This window comes from Hemitrygon akajei, chromosome 10 (assembly GCF_048418815.1).
Source record: "Hemitrygon akajei chromosome 10, sHemAka1.3, whole genome shotgun sequence".
Taxonomy (NCBI): domain Eukaryota; kingdom Metazoa; phylum Chordata; class Chondrichthyes; order Myliobatiformes; family Dasyatidae; genus Hemitrygon; species Hemitrygon akajei.
In genome coordinates, this window is record NC_133133.1 from 150,732,901 (window position 1) to 150,753,545 (window position 20,645).

At 39.3% G+C, this 20,645-nt stretch overlaps 1 protein-coding gene across 1 annotated transcript in view; it reads right to left on the reverse strand.

Moving 5' to 3' along the window:
- The window catches only part of dennd11 (DENN domain containing 11), a 51,517-nt gene that overhangs the window by 19,080 nt on the left and 11,792 nt on the right, over positions 1 to 20,645 (reverse strand). Inside the window, exons 4-8 of the mRNA XM_073059394.1 lie at positions 15,398 to 15,560; positions 13,572 to 13,710; positions 12,885 to 13,013; positions 1,851 to 2,001; positions 680 to 748 (exon numbers count right to left, since the gene is read on the reverse strand). Of these exons, the coding sequence (XP_072915495.1) occupies positions 680 to 748; positions 1,851 to 2,001; positions 12,885 to 13,013; positions 13,572 to 13,710; positions 15,398 to 15,560 (651 nt within the window). The remainder of the gene's footprint in view (positions 1 to 679; positions 749 to 1,850; positions 2,002 to 12,884; positions 13,014 to 13,571; positions 13,711 to 15,397; positions 15,561 to 20,645) is intronic.

Sequence of the window (20,645 nt, forward strand, 5' to 3'; positions counted from 1 at the left end):
GCCACAGGGATACTCTGTACTGGTTCCTTAACCCCTTTCCTTTCTGACTGTCAGCTAGTTTCCTGTGTCTGGCACGTTGAGTGTAACTACCTCTCTTTATGTCCTATCTATCACCCCTTCTGCCTCTAAGTAGTCTGGAGTTCAACTACTTCCAGCTCTAACTCCTTAACATATTTATTAATAGAAGCTGCAGCTGGGTGCACTTCTTGCAGTTTGAGTGGTCAGGAGGTCTTCCTGCCTTTCCACATCCTACAAGAGGAGCATTCCACTATCTTGCCTGGACTCTCTACTGTCATAGCTGAGTAATAAAGAAGGGAAGGAAGAAAACCTAGATACTTTTGTTTCTTTGATTTCTCTGACTGAAGCCTCTCTTCGCTGTAGCCTCGAAGAGAAAAAGCCTCAAGTTCTCCACTCGGACTCTATCCACTCAGATGATGGCCACTGCAGTTGCCCTGCCTTCCTTTAATTTGCTGTTGCTAATCAATCTCAAATGCGGATTGGTTGCTGGTCAAAGATCAATTTCACTGCAGCGACACACTGCTCCCTTTTTCTATTCGGGCAGAGGAGCTGAATGAAATCATCTCCTCTCAAACTTCTAATGTCCAGATTGGTTGCTGGTCAAAGCTCTATTAGGTCTAAAATTTCTTTACTCTCCCCCAATGCAAAGATAATTACTTACATAATGAACAGGTCCTCTTCATTGGTGCTGCAATCTCCCCCCACCTCCTGAGAATAAAGCAGCATTTGTCTGTTGGAAAGATTTAAAATGGCTTATAGCTACCACAATTCACTTAGCAGACACGCACATGCAAAATCTAATTTGGCAGGATAAACTTAAACAAGATTTCAAATGGAAAAGTTAATTTATTGCATGAATTACAGCATCATCTTTAGTCATATGAATAATGGATCTCAGCCCAGTCCTAAATACAACCATCACCCAATCTTCAGCTAATTCAGTTCACTTAATATGACATTTATAAACAGCTACAACAAAAACATCTACAAAAATTTTTAAAAATCTAGAAAAAAGGACAATGATTTCATCCAATTACTGTTCAATCCACCTACCATCTGTCATCAAGGGGAAGGGGTCACCGACAATACTATTAAATGGCACACAAGGATAACATCATGACAATTCGGGTCCAGACTTCAGTGTAGCTTTAATTAAGATGTGGACAAAGATGGAATTCAACCCAGATAAGTGTGAGGTGGTTCATTCTGATTGGTCAAATATGATGTCAGAATATAGTATTCTCTCTAGCTATGGTAACTTCACACACTTCATCCTCCCTGACACCTGGAGCTTCCACCATACTGCCAGTGTCTTCCACAGTGAAGACTGATGCAAATGATATGAAGTTTGCAGATGATATGAAGATAGGTGGAGGGGCAGGTAGTTTTGATGAAGTAGAGGCACTACAGAAGACTGACACTGTCCACCTTGTGGATATAGGGTGTCCAATCTCTGGATGCCCTACAGCAATTCTCAAAGGTTTCTCTGCCAATAATCAGAATGCCAGAATGCAAGTCTCCAGCTAAAAGGATGGAACAGCAAACCCAACATTGTTTTCTTGTGTTTTCCTCCAGATACATGATCCTGTCATGGAGGTGCTTGTTCTTCATTGTTGCCGAGCATACCTTTAATGTATCTTCACCACAAAGATTTTAGCCATTCAAAAAAACAGTTAATCACAACTTTGTCCAATGAGGGAAATACCCATTAACAGTATCCATATAAACCTCCAGCTTTCACGTGGGCAGCAGTACAGTTCTAAAATTTCCCAATGCTTCAGATTTAAGAAAAGGAAGGCATGAAGATGGTGTTGCAAAAGTACTCAGTTTACCTCTGGTCATTGAGCTTCCGGTATTTGTCCTTATCAGCATTGTTAACTTTCAGCAGTTGCTGTAGATGCTCATGGTCAGTTTTCACATTTTGGTTATCAATATAAACATCATACAAATCCTTCTTTTCTTCAAATATCTTTTCCGTTGTGCCTTAAAACATGAAAACACAAGTGACTTATATAAAGTGGTGTCCTTGTAGAACAAGATACTTAAATTCTTCATCAAATTCAGTTTCTGATCAAACAAAGCAAAATAAATGTTATTATATGCAAGAAAATAGGAGCAGAAGCCACTTGGCCACTCAAGCCTGCTCCACCATTCAAATCTGATCATGGTTGATTTGTTCCAGACCTCATCTGCTCTTCTGTGCCAGTTCCACATAGCTCTCAGTTCCTAATAGAGCCATAGAACATTACAGCACAGAAACAGGCCCTTCAGCCCTTCTTGGCTGTGCTGAACCATTTTTCTGCCTAATCCCACTGACTTGCACCTGGGCCATATCCCTCCATACCCCTCTCATCCATGTACCTGTCCAAGTTTTTCTTAAATGTTAAAAGTGAGCCTGCATTTACCACTTCATCTGGCAGCTCACTCCACACTCCCACCACTCTGTGTGAAGAAGCCCCCCCTCAATGTTTAAACTTTAAACTTTTCCCTCTTCACCCTTAATCCATGTCCTGTTTTTTTTTCTCCCCTAGCCTCAGTGGAAAAAGCCTGCTTGCATTCACAATTAATATGTGATTAATTCACATATTAATCTTCCAAAAAATTATCTTTCTCCTCATTAAGTACCTTCACGGCACTCTAGAGTAGATAATTTCAGAGATTCACCACACTCTGAGAAGAAATTTCCAAGTACATTAATTTTAAAAGATTACACATCTAACCTGCTGAAACCTACTTAGGATCTTGTATGTCTTTCAAAAATACGGCACTGATTAATTCAACTTTCTCATCCTACAAATTAACCTAGAATTTCTTCTGATTGCTAGAATATTCTTTCTTAAATCAGCAGACATAACCCCACCAACATTTATACAATTGCAATAATGATTAGCAATTTTTAAGATTCAATCCCTAATTACAAAGGTCAATATGCCAAATGCTTTCTTAATTACCTGCTTTGTCTGCATGTGTTTTATTTTATGCACAGTAGCATCCAAGTCTCCTTTTCCACATTTGCCCCATCCCTTCGACTTCAAAACTTTTGACACTTGTTTTCATGTTGTTAATCTTCCTCAATACCTCCATCCTATCCAGTGACTCACCCATGGTCTATCCCACATGCCATCGGAAGGTTCTCTTTAAATGTATGGACACATATTAAACCATTCTGCTTATATGCCCCTGACTGGATATCTCCTCAACCAAACGATCCAACCCCATTCTATGATAAATGCCCATATGATTAACAATAACTCGAAGCATTGCAATTCCTTCATCTAGTGTGCTAATGTGTACCCTGCTATCCCCAGTCTACCACAAAGGGATCAACCCTCATTGAAACATAGAATACAGGCCCTTTGGCCCACAATGCCATGCTGAATATGTATTTACTTCAGAAATTACCAGACAGACATACTTCATTGATCCCGAGGGAAATTGGGTTTCATTACAGCAGCACCAACCAAGAATAGTGAAGAAATAAAGCAATATAAAACCATAAATAATTAAATAATACATTAATCATGCCAAGTGGAAATAAGTCCAGGACCAGCCTATTGGCTCAGGGTGTCTGACACTCCGAGGGAGGAGTTGTAAAGTTTGATGGCCACAGGTAGGAATAACTTCCTATGATGCTCAGTTACATCTCGGTGGAATGAGTCTCTGGCTGAATGTGCCTAACCAGTACATTATGGAGTGGATGGGAGACATTGTCCAAGATGGCATTCAACTTTGACAGCATCCTCTTTTCAGACACCACCGTCAGAGAGTCCAGTTCCACCCCCACAACATCACTGGCCTTACGAATGAGTTTGTTGATTCTGTTGGTGTCTGCTACCCTCAGCCTGCTGCCCCAGCACACAACAGCAAACATGATAGCACTGGCCACCACAGCCTCGTAGAACATCCTCAGCATCATCTGGCAGATGTTAAAGGACCTCAGTCTCCTCAGGAAATAGAGACGGCTCTGACCCTTCAGCCTCAGTGTTCTTTGACCAGTCCAGTTTATTGTCAATTCATATCCCCAGGTATTTGTAATCTTCCACTATGTCCACACTGACCCCTTGGATGGAAACAGGGGTCACCGATGCCTTAGCCCTTCTCAGGTCCACCACCAGCTCCTTAATCTTTTTCACATTAAGCTGCAGATGATTCTGCTCCCACCATGTGACAAAGTTTCCCACTGTAGCCCTGCACTCAGCCTCATCTCCTTTGCTGATGCATCCAACTATGGCAGAGTCATCAGAAAATTTCTGAAGATGGCTTCTGTGTTGTAGTTGAAGTCCGAGGTATAGATGGTGAAGAGAAAGGGAGACGGGACAGTCCCCTGTGGAGCCCCAGTGCTGCTGACCACTCTGTCTGACACACAGTGTTGCAAGCGCATGTACAAGGATTACCCATAGCCCTCTATTTTACTAAGCTCCATGTACCTATCCAGGAGTCTCTTAAAAGACCCTATTGTATCCGCCTCCACCACAGTCGCCAGCAGCCCATTCCACGTACTCACCACTCTGCGTAAGAAACTTACCCCTCACATCCCCTTGTACCTACTTCCAAGCACCTTAACACTGTGCCCTCTCATGCTAGCCACTTCAGCCCTGGGAAAAAGCCTGACTATCCACACGATCAATGCCTCTCATCATCTTATGCACCTTTATCAGGTTACCACTCATCTTCCATTGCTCCAAGAAGAAAAGGCCAAGTTCACTCAACCTATTCTCGTATGGCATGCTCCCCAATCCAGGCAAAATCCTTGTAAATCTCCTCTGCACCGTTTCTATGGTTTCCACATCATTCCTATAGTGAGGTGACCTGAACTGAGTACAGTACTCCAAGTGGGGTCTGACCAGGGTTCTATACAGCTGTAACAATTCCTCTTGGCTCTTGAACTCAATCCCATGGTTGATGAAGGCCTATGTACCGTATGCCTTCTTAACAACACAGTCAACCTGCGCAGCTGCTTTGAGTGTCCTATGGACACAGACCCCCAAGATCCCTCTGATTCTCTACACTACCAAGAGTCTTACCATTAATACTATATTCCACCATCATATTTGACCTACCAAAATGAACCACTTCACACTTATCTGGGTTGAACTCCATCATCAACACAAGTTGAACGCACAAGAACAAATCTGTAAGGTCATCATTATTGTTCTGCATTTTATTACTAATAACACTTTCTGTTGAGAAAGGAGCCAAATGCACCATGCCAGCAACTGAGCTAACAATGCAGCAAAATTTTCTTCCATTCTTCATTCCTTTACACATACTTATCTAACATGGACCCCTTTTCCACACTTCCCTGCCCTAGTTACTATTTCCTCCTGTAACATCCTACCACCTCCCGGCATTGTTGTGATCCTATGATTATGGACTGTTACTGGGAGTCCATACTTTTGGGTTCTCACATATAAGATTCTGTTCATACCTTGGTGGGAGATCACCATGCTGACTGTTGACACAATACCATACATCATCATCCCAGCTGTCGAGAACCCACCATTAAAAGGCTCACTTTGATGGGATCCAGGACACGATCCAACATCTTTGCCCAATCTTCCTGCTGTGCTTCAAGCTGTTTACATGCTGGGGTGGTTTACTGGGTTTCAGCTTTGTCAGCTCATTTGTCGGCCGATTTAACTGATTCAGTTAAGATGCCATTCTGCAGTTTTAGAATTCCCATTTCCTCATTAAGGGTAGACTCTCTTTTGCTCTGCAGCCCAATACCTGTCAAATACTATTTCCAAAGCACACAGCAAGATTCAACAAGCCTTAGCCTTGCTCTCCTCACATTCTGGAAATCCTATCTTAATTAGTACAGTGGCTACCATGACCACAACTGTTTTCCATCTCAGCCTTCCAACAAGTGGGAGGGTAACGTGGACAATATGCTGCACTGGCCACTGCCACAAAACTATACCCGTTCATGCCTATGGGTACATCATGTTGTTTGTGAAACAGAGTACCCATTGTGCTGAATCCTGCCAACAAATCCAAATGTACAACAAAAATTATTTAAAAATCTGTTCTGTTTTCTTCCCTGATTCAGCAACAGGCACCTGCATATGCATTTGCAAACAAAGCAGACACTGTCCACGTGTTAAATTACAAGATATCACTATATTAAAATTATATAAAACATGCAATATAAAAAGGAAAACAAATAATTAATAAATAGGACAAAAAAGTAACTAATAATTATTATCCACTGAATGAGCAGACCTGCAGAATGCTGACAAATGTTCACACAGCCTTTTCTCTCTCTCTCTCGACATACTCTTACCCTCTTGACATATTTGTCCCTACCTTCTCCAACTTTAGCTCTAGTCTAGAGGATTCTTCCTCACCCTCCTTCTCTTTTATCTCTCTCACAAAGGAATCACTCCTTTTTATACCCTTCAAAACCCCTTACGTAGTACTTTCCAATGCATTTGGTAACAGCACCGGCACAATGATCTCACCTTTGCAAACACACTTCTCATCATTATCCACTATTGTGGTGCAGACTTTTATTCCCTTAACTTTCTCAAAACACTGTTGTGGACTGGTTCTCTTGCATTGCTCAAAACAATCCCACTCTAAGCCTACACCATTTTGTCTTAAAGATTACCATTTTATTTTAGTATATACCAAGGAGGAATCACATTTAATTCTTTCCTTACAATTCGCTATTGAGGTAATTGTCTATCTTTTTATTCCTCCTACCAAAGTGCATGATATCATTTTCCTATACAGAACTTCACATGCCAAGTTTTTGAGCACTCATTAAATAACATGGTCCATAGTGCAAATACTCTGTTCACAGCATGCCATCCACCTAGTTTCATTTCATCACGAACATTTGAATACCTTACACTCTTTCACCTCCACAAGTTATTAACAATGACAGCAAGTAAATTCCAATCAAGAGCAGATAAAATCATGAGGGGCACAGATAGGGTTAATGACCTTGTCTTTTTTTTTCCCCTCTGGGGAATCAGGAACTAGAGGGCATAGGCTGAAGGTAAGAGGGTAATAGGAACCTAAGGGGCACCCATTTTTACCCCTAACTGTGCTCAATATGGAACAAGCTGTCAGAGGAAGTGGTTGAGACAAGTACAAAAGGCATTTGGACAAGCCTAATGGATTAGAAAAGTTTAGAGGGGTAAGGGCCAAACACAAGAAAATGTGACCAGTACAGATGGGAAACTTGGTCAAAAGGGACCAGTTAGGCCAAAGGACCTGTTTCTCTGCTTTATGACTCTACAACTCTGTAACAGATATTTAGGCACTCCAGTCCAACAAAGATGATTTTCCAAATACAGCACATCTACTAGTTCTGCTCTGTCAGCTCTGTTTGTAATATCCTCACAAGACCTCTAGCAATTTTGGCAAACACGATTTCTCTTTCATAAAATTATGTTGACTTGGTTTGATTTCATTAAACTTTTCTAAACTGACTAGCTATTTTACTGCAGCATCTTCCCTACAACAGCTAACTGGCATATATATGAGAGTGGGTGAAAACTTGGTAAATCAAGTTTAATGTGGAAAAAGGGAGGATATGAATTTCAGCAAAAGAATCTACCATAAGGCATAAAATCTACAGATCAAAGTATAGAGTAATCTGGGTTCTTGCACACAAATTCCAAATTAGGCATAGTGAGTTATTAAGAAGGCAAATAAGATATTGGATTTTCTTGAAGGTAAGAGTTGAAAAATAAGTTAATATATCAATGGTAGAGTATAGTCTGATATTCTGGGATGAAGGGATTGCCTTATATATATTTGTTTAGAAGAATGACGGTGATCTTACTGAAACAAAGGATCCCTATGGGGCACAATATGGAATATTTTTAAATGTTTTTACTAATAGAATCTCAAATGAGAGGACAAAATTACAGGATAATTTATTTAAAACCAAGATGCATAAAAATTCCTTGTGCAGAAAGTATGCAAAATATCTCAAGAGATTTGTGCAGGCTAGATCGTCAGAACTATTTACAATAGATGTACATAATTTTCTGAAAGACCAGGGAACTGGGAGGACTTGACAACTGAAGCATACAAGTCATGATTAAACTGAATGATGGAACAGGTTTGAGAAGCTGGGTAGCTTAAACTTGATCCTTTTGTTGTTCTTTTAATTTCCCATTTATTACTTTGTCCTTTCTTGTTCATCGTGTTTTGCAATTCACTGCTACCCTCTTAGAGCTCGATGTGTTTTGGAAAATTTCAAATCAATGGGCCTTCCATTAATTCTTTGGATGCGAGCCATTTGGTGTTGGAAACTAGTTTCCTACTCTTTCAATATTTTGTCCCTTACCACGGGGATTATTACAATTTGAAAATAGCCCAGCAATTATCATTGCAATATCTAAAAAAATTCTCCACTGTGATCCAAATTATTAGTGTAAATTATCTGCCATTTCCCATCATTAATCTTCCCAGTTGCACACATTGAAGATCTTGCCATTATTCAAATGTACTTTATTAATTTCTTCAATCTTATTAACTTTTTGGTCCAAAAAAATGCTGGTTCAAATAAGAATATCCCAATCCTCTGATCTACTACTAGCCTTTGCCACTTAATATATTTAGATTTTAGATTTAACAGTTTCCTTGACCTACTCTGCTATCCGTAGATAGTTATAAGACCATAAGATACAGGAGCAGAATTAGGTCATTTGGCATTGAGTCTGCTCCCCAATTTCATCATAGTTGATCCATTTTTTTCCCTTCAGCCCCAATCTCCTGCTTCCCCCCCCATATCCCTTCACGCCCTGACCAATCAAGCCTATCAACCTCCGCCTTAAATATGTTTAAAGATTTGACCTCCACAGCTGCCTGTGGCAACAAATTCCACATATTCACTACTCTCCAGTTAAAGAAATCACTCCTTATCTCTGTTCTAAAAGGACACCTCTCTATTCTGCAGCTGTCTCCTCTGGTGTTAGACACTCCTACTATAAGAAACATCCTCTCCACATCCACTCTATCAAGGGCTTTCACCATTCATCAAGTTTCAATGAGGTCACCATCCATTCTTCCGAATTCCAGCGAGTACAGGCCCCGAGCCATTAAGTGCTCTTCATATGACAAGCCCTTTAATCCTGGAATCATTTTCGTGAAATCTCCTTTGAACCCTCTCCAGATTTAGTACATCCATTCTAAGAGGCCCAAAACTGTTCACAGTACTCCAAGTGAGACCTCACCAGTGAGTTATAAAGTCTCAATATTATATCCTTGCTTTTACATTCTAGTCCTCTTGAAATGAATGCTAACATCGCATTTCCCTTCTTCACCACAGATTTAACCTGCAAATGAATCTTTAGGGAATCCTGCACAAGGACTTCCAAATCTCTTTGCACCTCAGATTTTTGTACTTTCTCTCCACTAGAAAATAGTCAACCCTTTCATTTCTTCTACCAAAGTGCATAACCATACACTTCCCGACACTGTAGTCCATCTGCCCATTCTCCTAACTTGTCCAAGTCATTCTGTAGCCTACTTCCTTAAAACTACCTTCCCCTCTGTCTATCTTCATGTCAGCTGCAAACTTTGCAAAAAAGCCAACAATCCATTATCTTTCTCATCAAGTCCTTTCTGATTGTGATAAATTCCTGCTAAACTTTGAAATGTTGAGCAGAAATCTATTACAAACAGCTGTTCCAATATCTGCCACTGATCCAGACCTTTCTTTTAACTATTTTCCTAGTCCACTCTGATTTATAAAGACAATTTCAGTGATACAAAGGAACTCTTCCTGAAATTGTCTTTATAAATTGAAAACGCTTATTGAGGACCCAAGGTGTTCAGCTTCAAACTCTATTTGGAATAAAAGTGTTATGTTTGTTAATTCCTGGAAGAATCTTAAGTATACAATCTATTAATCCTACCTCATCACATACAAAAAATTCTAAAATACCCTGTGCCCTGATGAGCCCTGCAATTTATCACTCCAAAAAAAAAGCATAATACACCCTATAAATTCCTCTTCCAGCTCCTGCATCAGTTTAATAAATCCAATTCATATGTAGATTAAAAACCACCGATATTAACTGTGATTACCTTCTTTCTCACCTTTCATACTTCCCCGCCTGTCCCACTGATCATTACGATCTCTTCTTTCCCTTACTCTTCCTTATTTATACCCAAAAAGAGTTCACATCATGATCCATTGTATCTGGTCACCACTTTTTAAATTAAGAACCAAACCCCCCTCTCTTTACTCTTCCTGCTTTTTTCTTTTGGAATGTCCAAGAACCTTATATACTGAGTTTGTGCCCAATCATCTCTCTATAACAGCTACTAGCTCAACTTACTCATTTGATTTGTCCAAACAATTCATCTATCTTGTTACAAATGACATGTACTCTAAGTTAAGGCCTGAAGTTTAAGATTCTTACTCTAGTTCCTGTTCCTACTACAATCTTCTGCTTATATTTCTCCTCTTACGCGTCATGCTTTGACCTTCAGTCACTTGTATTACTGTTCATACACTTCTTTTTAATTATTAACCCTCCCATTTTCTTTGCAGTTGTTTAAAAACACAATCTATTACCCTAGTTTTGTGATTCACCAAGACACTGGTGACAACATGATGCAAATACAGCCCATTCTAATAGAACTGTTCTCTCCTCTCCTAGTACTGGCACCAATGCCCAATAAAAAAATCAGAATCCATTTCTCCTTACAAAATCTTAGCACCAACATTTCTATAATCTTAATTACCTTTTGCCAATTTACACTTGGCTAAATTATTGACCCAGGGTTCATCATATTTGCTTTGTAATTTTGCCCTAAGTGTTCATAATCCCTCAACAAAAACTCATTGCCAGTCCTACCCATGTCATTAGTGCTTATGTGGATCACCACAAATGGATCCTTCTTCCCCATTCCCAAGTTCTTCACAAGCCTGCAAAAGATGTCCTAAACTGGGCAGTGTGCTAGGGACAAAATGTTTGGTAATTTTACTTTGCAGCAGAGGAAAGAGCACCTAGCCCTAACTATACTATTGCCTATAACATTTCTCTTTTCTCCACCAACTTCAATCACAACATCACTCCCCAAAACAGTTTGCACATCCCTCCCGCAGTCTTGGTCAAACAAGACTGCAAAAACATCAAACTTCATGAAAGGACAAGGTGTAAAGCTTCTTCAGAACTATATGCCAATTTCTTCGATTTACTTCTTTTACAGTCACACCTTTCTTTTCCTGGCCAATGATCATATTCAACATAATTAACCCAAAAGGACACCTTTGCCTTTGCTGATATATCACTGTGAATGAAGTCTGGATTCCAGCTTAAGAACTCTGAAACAAATTTCCTCAGGCAGCCAACAGTTGCTGCAGATATGATCATCATAAATCACAACAGATTCCATTAGCTTTCACGTGCTGCAGCTACAACACATCACTTCTCAGCTACCTCTGCTCTATTTGGTTATTTATAACCATTTTACAATTACAGCACGGAAACAGGCCATCTTGGCCCTTCTAGTCCATGCCGAACGCTTACTCTCACCTAGTCCCACTGGCCCGCACTCAGCCCATAACCCTCCATTCCTTTCCTGTCCATATACTTATCCAATTTCACTTTAAATGACCAATACCGAACTTGCCTCCACCACTTCTACTGGATGCTCGTTCCACACAGCTACCACTCTGAGTAAAGAAATTCCCCCTCGTGTTACCCTTAAACTTTTGCCCCCTCTCAACTCATGTCCTCTTATTTGAATCTCCCCTATTCTCAATGGAAAAAGCCTATCCATGTCAACTCTATCTATCCCCCTCATAATTTTAAATACCTCTATCAAGTCCCCCCTCAACCTTCTATGCTCCAAAGAATAAAGACCTAACTTGTTCAACCTTTCCCTGTAACTTAGGTGCTGGAACCCAGGTAACATTCTAGTAAATCTTCTCTGTACTCTCTCTATTTTGTTGACAACTTTCCTATAATTCGGTGACCAGAACTGTACACAATACTCCAAATTTGGCCTTACCAATGCCTTGTACAATTTTAACATTACATCCCAACTCCTATACTCAATGCTCTGATTTATAAAGGCCAGCATACCAAAAGCTTTCTTCACCACCCTATCCACATGAGATTCCACTTTCAGGGAACTATGCACCATTATTCCTAGATCACTCTGTTCTACTGCATTCTTCAATGCCCTACCATTTACCATGTATGTCCTATTTGGATTATTCCTACCAAAATGTAGCATCTCACACTTAACAGCATTAAACTCCATCTGCCATTGTTCAGCCCACTCTTCTAACTGGCCTAAATCTCTCTGCAAGCTTTGAAAACCTACTTCATTATCCACAATGCCACCTACCTTAGTATCATCTGCATACTTACTAATCCAATTTACCAGCCCATCATCCAGATCATTAATGTATATGACAAACAACATTGGACCCAGTACAGATCCCTGAGGCACACCATTTAGTATGGAATTATTCTAAACATGCACTCCTTAGCTAGACTGACATTCCATTTTAAATTACTTGGGCAATAAGGTGGTCCAGGAAGAAATATCCACAAAATTAATTTTAAAAAGCTGCAAATGCTGGAATCTGACATTAAAAATCGCTAGAAACAACCAGCTGATCAGACCCAAAACTCGTCACCAGAACTATTTGAGTGACGGTTCTTAGTCCTGAAAGTGGAACTCGGTTTCTCTTTTCAAATGCTGCTTGCCCTGCTGAGTGTTTCTAGCATATTACATTTTATTTGGCATTGAGTCAGGAACAGGTTGAGATCAGACCCATCACTTATTTATCCCTGCCTCCTGTTCTTTACAGCTCCTCGACTACTCACTTGTTATACAATATTATAGCCTGTCGACAGATACGAATATTTGTTAATACTTACAGGCTACATAGGACATCTCATTCTCCAGGGTTTCTATGTCTGCTACACTGATATAAAAGTAAGGTTTGGATTCAGGAACGCCACCAATCCCAGGTAGTGAAACATTCGCCAGACAACAACAACAGTAAACTAGAATGGAATTTTGGGAGAAAACAAATACAGAATTATGAGACAACTTGGTTAAGTTAGTTAAAACAGATTAAGAACGGATGGTTATAAAACATTGCAGCATACATTTTGAAAGGTACTCAGTGATAAAAGGGGACACTAAAAGGCCATCAAAAACATGAACTTTCAGCTCCCTGATGGTTCTGAGCAGCTGTGAGCTTAGATGTGAAACAATATCCAAGCATTTTAGTTCAATGAAAATCAGGACCAGGAATTACATTTTTTCTACAATATTGCATACCAGTTATTGTAAAAATTAAATCAATGACTCAATTTAGCTGCATAAAACTGACAGCCTTACTTAAACATGACATACTTAAGTTTGCCAAGTTTCTGCCAAATTAAGTTGTCAGGTACCTTGTAGTAATTATGTGTCTTCCTGTCAATAACTGGCACTAGAGAAACATTGACCAAACAACAGTAAAATGGTCTGTGTTTAATCTGTTCATAGATACTGTATTGCTGAAGAAAAATGAAATATAAGTTATATTAAAAGACAAACTTATTTAAAACTCACACCTCTATAGCAGACAACTCCAACTGGAGGTGGCGAAAAAATCAAGATCCGCTTCCTTAAAAGTGCAAACTTCCAAAGGACCATTATCTGCTCCCCAAAAAACTTGATGAACTGTGACATGCATCCTGCAGGGTGTGTGATCTGTTTGAAGACAAGAATTTCAGCAGTGTTACTTGATATTTTATGAAATGAATAAAACTTATAGATAACGTGGATAGACTAGGAATGTTCTAAGTAGGAACCTGTGTTTATACTCAAAAGTTGGAGTAGAAATTCCCTCTACAGATTGCAATTGATTCCAAATACAATCAATTTGCTAAACACTATGGGCCACATTCCACGGCTCTGGAGAACACTGCCTGGTATAACCACCCATGATTTATTTCCCCATGCCAGCATTTCTTAATCTAGAAGTGGTGGCCAACCTGGCAGCACTGGAATGTTTAACACACTAATGAAAACAGGCTCTTGAGTGGTAATATGAATAGTATGAGCTGTAAAACTCACATGAAAATTCTTATAACTTGAAAAGTCCTGCTTCAAATCACCGAATGAGAGTCGAGAGTGATTTTTGAAGGTTTTTCCCCCTCTGACATTAAGGCACATGTAAAAACTTTTAAATAATTGGAGTTTAACATGCTTTCACTAAGACACTGAACATTATTACAGGCAGTCTCCAGGTAATGTACGAGTTCGGTTCCTGAGTCCGTCTTTAAGTCGGATTTGTACGGAAGTCAGAACAAGTACATCCAGTATTATTTAGCATCAGTCAAACATTTGTCTTAGTAGATAGTATATATTTTACCTTTCTATGCATATAAAACACTTAAGAAACGTATGTATTCCAATAATTAAACCACTGCGTTCGTTAGTACGAGTTGTCCGTAAGTCGGACGTTCGTAACTCGGGGACTACCTGTATAATGCAAACTATTAAACTAATCAACCATGGTTATCAGATCATGTCCAATTATCTCTATTTTTGCTATTAACTCCTATCTTATTATGAATGTTTTATTTATGATAACTTCAGGATTGTCTTTTTTTTTGTTCAATTCCAGGAGACTCCAGATTGATCTGGAAAGGCTGGAATGCCTATTCATATCCATTATAGATTGTCTTAGATGGCATAAACAAATATTTTAATATAAATAGCTTTAAGCGTGGGGAATTTTCAGATTTGATCTCTTCTTGTTTTATTTCCTCTCAAGTGTCCAGACCTCATCTCCATGTCAGAATGTTGCTTTAAACTCACTTGTAATTAACCTCCAGTAGGATTAGATTTATCCTTTTAATATGGCTCTGATACATCTTTTTTCTTTATTCTAAGACTTCTCATTTAAAGAAAAGTATATGGAGAATAAATCTGCTGCCTATGAGAGATGCAATTTACTGTTCATGTTAAAGAAAAACATGAAGGTTATCTTAAAGCAAAACCCAGAGGCTGCATTGTTGTGCTAAATTTATCTGTCACCTTAAATGGCCAAGTTATAATATTCTTTAAACCATTCAAACCCTTTCCTCACAAACACTGAGAAAGAATATAAATTCTCCACAATTTTTTTGGGATAAATCAGTTTTAGTATGAACTAGTATAAAAAGTCTTTTATTGATGGAATAGAAATGCAACACACTTGGGTCAGGGTTGGCTTAAATTTCAAATGATTAAAGTGTCATTCCTCTACGTGCACCAGTATGATAAATAATGTCTCACATAAGGAGTTGGTATATTAATAGGTTTGTTTTGTTTAAATGTTTCAAGCCATTTACTTTTCCATCACCTTGGAATAACCTATCTAAATGTTTGAAATAGCTATATATTTTGTTACCTTCATCTCTGGATACATGTACTTGTTAACTGATGGCAACCAGTGAAGGGGCTGAATGGATGTAGGGGTTCCTTTGCTGCTCAATCCAACAGGTAAAATACCTTTCTTGTCTTCATAAAAAGCTTCTAATTGTGCATAATGTCCAGGAATTTCAAGTTGATGTCTGTAAAAGTTACAATATATTCCATGAGTATTTCAAGATTCTACCATTTTGTGAAATTTGCCTGTTGGCTCAGACTATTTAAAAAAATTCTGTCTCTTTTGCCAGTAAAAAAAAAATTACTCAATTCGTTTCAGAGTTCCAACTGAGAAATTTTACAAATGGGTCCAGGTTTTAACCAAAAGTCACAGGAAAAAAAGGCTTATAATGCTCCTTTCTTAGATAAAGGTTTTAGAGCTTGGATTTTGCAAACAACTCTCATCGGAATGAGATCACAGCAAAACATCTGACTCATTCATGGTCACATGTTCCTCTGTATCAAAATCAAGGGAATATTTGATGAAAGTCTATTCTCTCTGCACAAGTATTAAATTTCAGGATTTTGGTTGTGTTCTTCTCTGTTTTCTAATTAATGTAATCCATAGCCATTAAACAGTAGGCTGACCAATTCTGCAAACATAAGAATCAACATTAACAATCACTCAGTATAGCAGAATATGCATATACATGTTGTGAATTGACTGTCAACAGGACTTTTTTGGCACCAAGATTAAGATTAAACCATGAACTGATGACACAATACAAATAAAAAGTTACCGTAGATGTCGGATTATAAGCCGCTACTTTTTTCCCACATTTTGAACAGCTTTGAACACTGCGGCCTTTACTACGGTGCGGCTAATGCATGATTTTTTTTCATGCCGCCAAAAACATTTTGCCTCGTAACAGTAGACCAATAAAATTGATGAGTAGTTCACAGAGGTCCAATGAAATTGTACGATAAATCAAGCGCACTTTCACAATTAAATTATTGTAAATCAGTCATTTGTACTCACCCACATCAACATGGAAAACACTCGAAGAAAAGCATGGTGCTGCCTTTATGGCAGTTATTTAGTTTATAATATTTTCGCTTAGTAATTCATTTGTTAGTAATTTCTAGTTAAAGTTAGAAGTGTTTTAACTATATTTGTTTTCTGTACTACATCCCGGGATGCTATGACGTCACATCCGGTTTCGCCGCGTCTTGTGGGAAATACCGGTTTGCGATAAACGGGAAGGTGGGGGCGAGCGGCATTAGATCTGAGCGAACGCTGCTTTTAAGTTAAAGGCGATCAATAACTTTTCCTGGTAGGCTGCAGTATATATATTTTTTACCAGTCGTTAGGAGATATTGGAATGTTGTTCAGTAAAAAAGTATACGCAACGTATATTTAAAAGTAGCCGCGTTACAGGCACGGTTCGAAAAAAAGCATTTGCAATATGTATTTGTTTATGTTACCATATGGATTTAATTAAAAGTTAAAAAATTCTCACGTGTAATATCTTTCTGTGTAAATATCTCATATTACAACGTGGGACACCTGCGGCCGAAAATCCGGTGCGGCTTGTACAAGTACAAAATTGATTTTCTTTCTAAAATTAGAGCCAGCGGCTTTTAATCAGGTGCGCTCTGTAGTGCGAAATCTACGGTATATACTTTTCTTTACTCTAGTAAGGCCAAGAAACACAGAAATCTTCAGATACATCAGTAGCAGTACCAAAAGTATTCAGGCATTCCCGAACCAGAAGCCATGGATGAACAACGAAGAATAAACCTGCTCAGAGTTTGTGACACTACTTACAAATCCGGGACACTACTTACAAATTAAATCATAACAGAGACATCAAGACTGCCAAGTGTAGACATAAAGTAGATTGAGACATATTCCTGTAATGCCACCGATCCCCGATGTGTTTGGGGAAGATATCAGATTACAACGGAAAGCTTTCTTGTTCTGCTCATAGTGACATCAAACTATCAAAAGAGCTAAACAACTTCTTTGCTCACTTTGATAAAGACAACAAGGAACCAGTGATGAGAGCCTTAAGATTGGACAGAGGAACATACAAGAGGTGAGGCATCTAGTCCATAAAGTCAGCACGCACAGAGCAGCGGCACCAGGGAGCACAGACAGATGGGTCCTCGGGGGCTGCACTGACCAGTTGGTGGAAGTTCAGACTGGTATTCACAAGCCTTTGATGTGCCAGGCTATGGTTTCGGCATGCTTCAAAGCATCAATCTTCATACCAATCCCCCAGATGTCAACTGCAACATGTCTTAATGATTACAGATCCATGGTTGCCAAGTGCTTAGAAGGATTGATTAAGTCCCACATCAAAGAGGTAATCCGGGCAACCTCGATTTGCCTACAAGGCAAATAGAAATGGCGTCTTCAGTTGATCTATCACCTTTCATACTGTCTTGGAACACCTGGAGCACAAAGATACCTACTTCAAGATGCTTCTCATTGATTACAGCTCCGCCTTTAACGCCATACTACCAAACAAGTTGACTATCAAGCTCCACAATCTAGGTCTCGGCACAACAACCTGTAATTGGATCTTGGACCTCTCACTAATTGTACACAGACAGTGAAACTAGGCAAGACCTGGAGAAAATCAACAATTTTCGACGCCTACAGCACACTCCTAACATCATTAAGGACCCATACCATCTTGGACAACATCTGTTCAATCTCTTACCATCTGGTAGGAGATACAGAAACATCTTAGCCAAGACAATAAGACTGAAAAACAGCTTCTTCCTGAAGGCTGTTGTGCAGCTGAATAACACTACACCCTAATGTGCCCATGGCCTTTGAGTGTTAATGGACTATTGAAGTCACTTGTTGCACATAAAAGTGATTTTTAAAAAAAATTAAGCCTGACTGCATGCATTGTAAATATCTGTGTTGCACGGACTGGAGTAGCATTGCAAACTTGTCATCTTGAGCAATGGCAATAACTTGCTGCACGTTATGCTGCTGGGGTTTAGGAGAGCAATGAAGGTCCCCTAAAATGATGAGAGCTTGGCAAGGTTGCACTCTGTCGTGCACCAGCATTCTGACTCGTACAAGAGTTGGACAGAACACAGCTCTGGAACAGCTTCACCTTGGTTGATCCCCATATGTTGCTCATTGATCTGAAGACATTTCTAGCTTTGTTGAGTCTTCATTGATGTCATCCTTGGTCCCACCATCCTGCCAAATGATGCTGCCCAGGTAGATGCTGGGTAAGTCAATGGCATATGCCTTGACAGGAGGAGAACTCTAAATTTAGAGGGTTAGGGTCTCAGTCTTTCTCTGGCTAACTCTTGAGTCCAACCTGTCCACCAAAGGTACACAGGCACCGAGTTTTTTTCTTGTATGTGCTGGTGTGTATGTGACAGTAATGCAAGGCCATCTGCAAAGTCAAAGTCTTCTAAAGTAGAGAATAGTCCACCTAACGCCTCTTTGCTTATCTTTCGTTGTTTGCCTCATAACCCAGTCAATAGGTTAAACAATATCGTTGTCGTGATGCAGCCTTGCCCGACTCCTGTCTTGACTTCAAAGCGTAAACTGCAGTCCCCAACTGTGCAGGTGAAATTAGCATAGAAACTCTGAATAAGCTAGACAATTTTGGAAGGTATCCTGTATCATTTGCGAATCCACCAGAGACTCTCCCTATGGTATCAAGCCTTTTCAAAGTCCACGAAATTCACATTGAGTTGTCTCTGCCACTCTGAATTGTTCTACAATGTTAAATGACAATAAAATTCTATTCTATTCTGTTGATAGTACTGTCATTCAACACATGGAGGGAAAAGTTTAATCTTTCATGGCCCATAAAACGATACTGCTCAAAATCTTTAAAGATATGAAATGAATAGGAACAGGGCTCACTCACTTTGCAAAGAATATGAAATGCCAGGAGTTGTAAAATAAAAATGTGCAACTCCTGGCATTTCATAGTTTTGCTAAGTGAGTGACCACTGTTTACATTCATTTCTGCCTGTCACAAATGGTTCTCAATCCATTAGCTGTACATTATAGTTCATTAAAATATTTCTACCAGTGAGAAGTTTGATCTACATAAAATTTGAGGCAATCGTTTACAATGTACTGGTGTCAATGTTAAACAAAGGTCTACTATGTGATTTAAAGGAGGGCTCATTTATTTCAGTTAGCTTGGATCCCTTAAACAATACCGAAAGCTGTTCTCCCTTTTGCTACATTATTTTCTTCAATTGGTTGGGAAATCATCCACATGAAGTGATTGTTATCAGGGCAGACAACACCAAAACAAATTTGCTGGTGTTAAAAGGAGTTGAAGAAAACACACAGTGATAATCACTGGGCAAACCACGGAGAGAAACATTTGTTACTTATTTTGCTATTTATATGGTTCATATATCAAGGGCTGCACAGTAGTGTAGCAGCTAGCATTGCACTATTACAGCATCAGTGATCGGGTTCGATTCCACTGCTGTCTGTAAGGAGTTAGTACAACTGCCCTGTAACCATGTGGGTTTCCTCTGATTTCTCCCGTTGCCTCCTACATTCCGAAGTTATGGTGGTTAGTAGGTTAATTAGTCATATGGGTGCAATTGGGTGGCACAGGGCTGAAAGACCATAGTTGCCATGCTGTATCTCTAAATTAAATAAAATTCACAGCTCACTGTCTTCCATTCAATGCCAATTCCATTCTCTACTAAAACAGACTATAAATGTTCCACTATAATACTATTTGTGTAGAAGGCCTAAAAAATTCTGGCTGTTCTGTGAGCCTTGAGCATTCTTAATAGCTAAAACATTGAGTTCCTTTCTCTTGGACTAGCCCTAGAGAGAATTTTGATGATTTTTAGGACAGTGCAGATGCACAGAGAGAGTGGTGCAATTGTGGCACAGGGAATTCAGCTGTCTCACTGCTCCAATAGCTCAGGTTTGATTCTGACCTTGTGTGCTGCCGGTATGAAGTCAGCACATTCTCTCTGTGGCCAATGTTCCTCTTGCACCCTGGGGTTGAGGGAGGGGCCAGTGAAAGTTTGATGATTATTGTTAATTAGGCATAATAAATTGTCCCCAGTTTTGGTAGGAGATAAATGAAACGGGTGTTCACGCAAGACAGAAGTGATTACAGGGAAATAGATGGGGGGCCAGATATTACCTCTACAGCTGAAAGAGCCCAAAAGTGAATAGCTTCCTTCTATGAGGAATATGAAAGCATGTTTTAGGAACAATGAGGGAATATTTTCTATTACAAGGGAAGTACTCAAAGCTTTTGAAA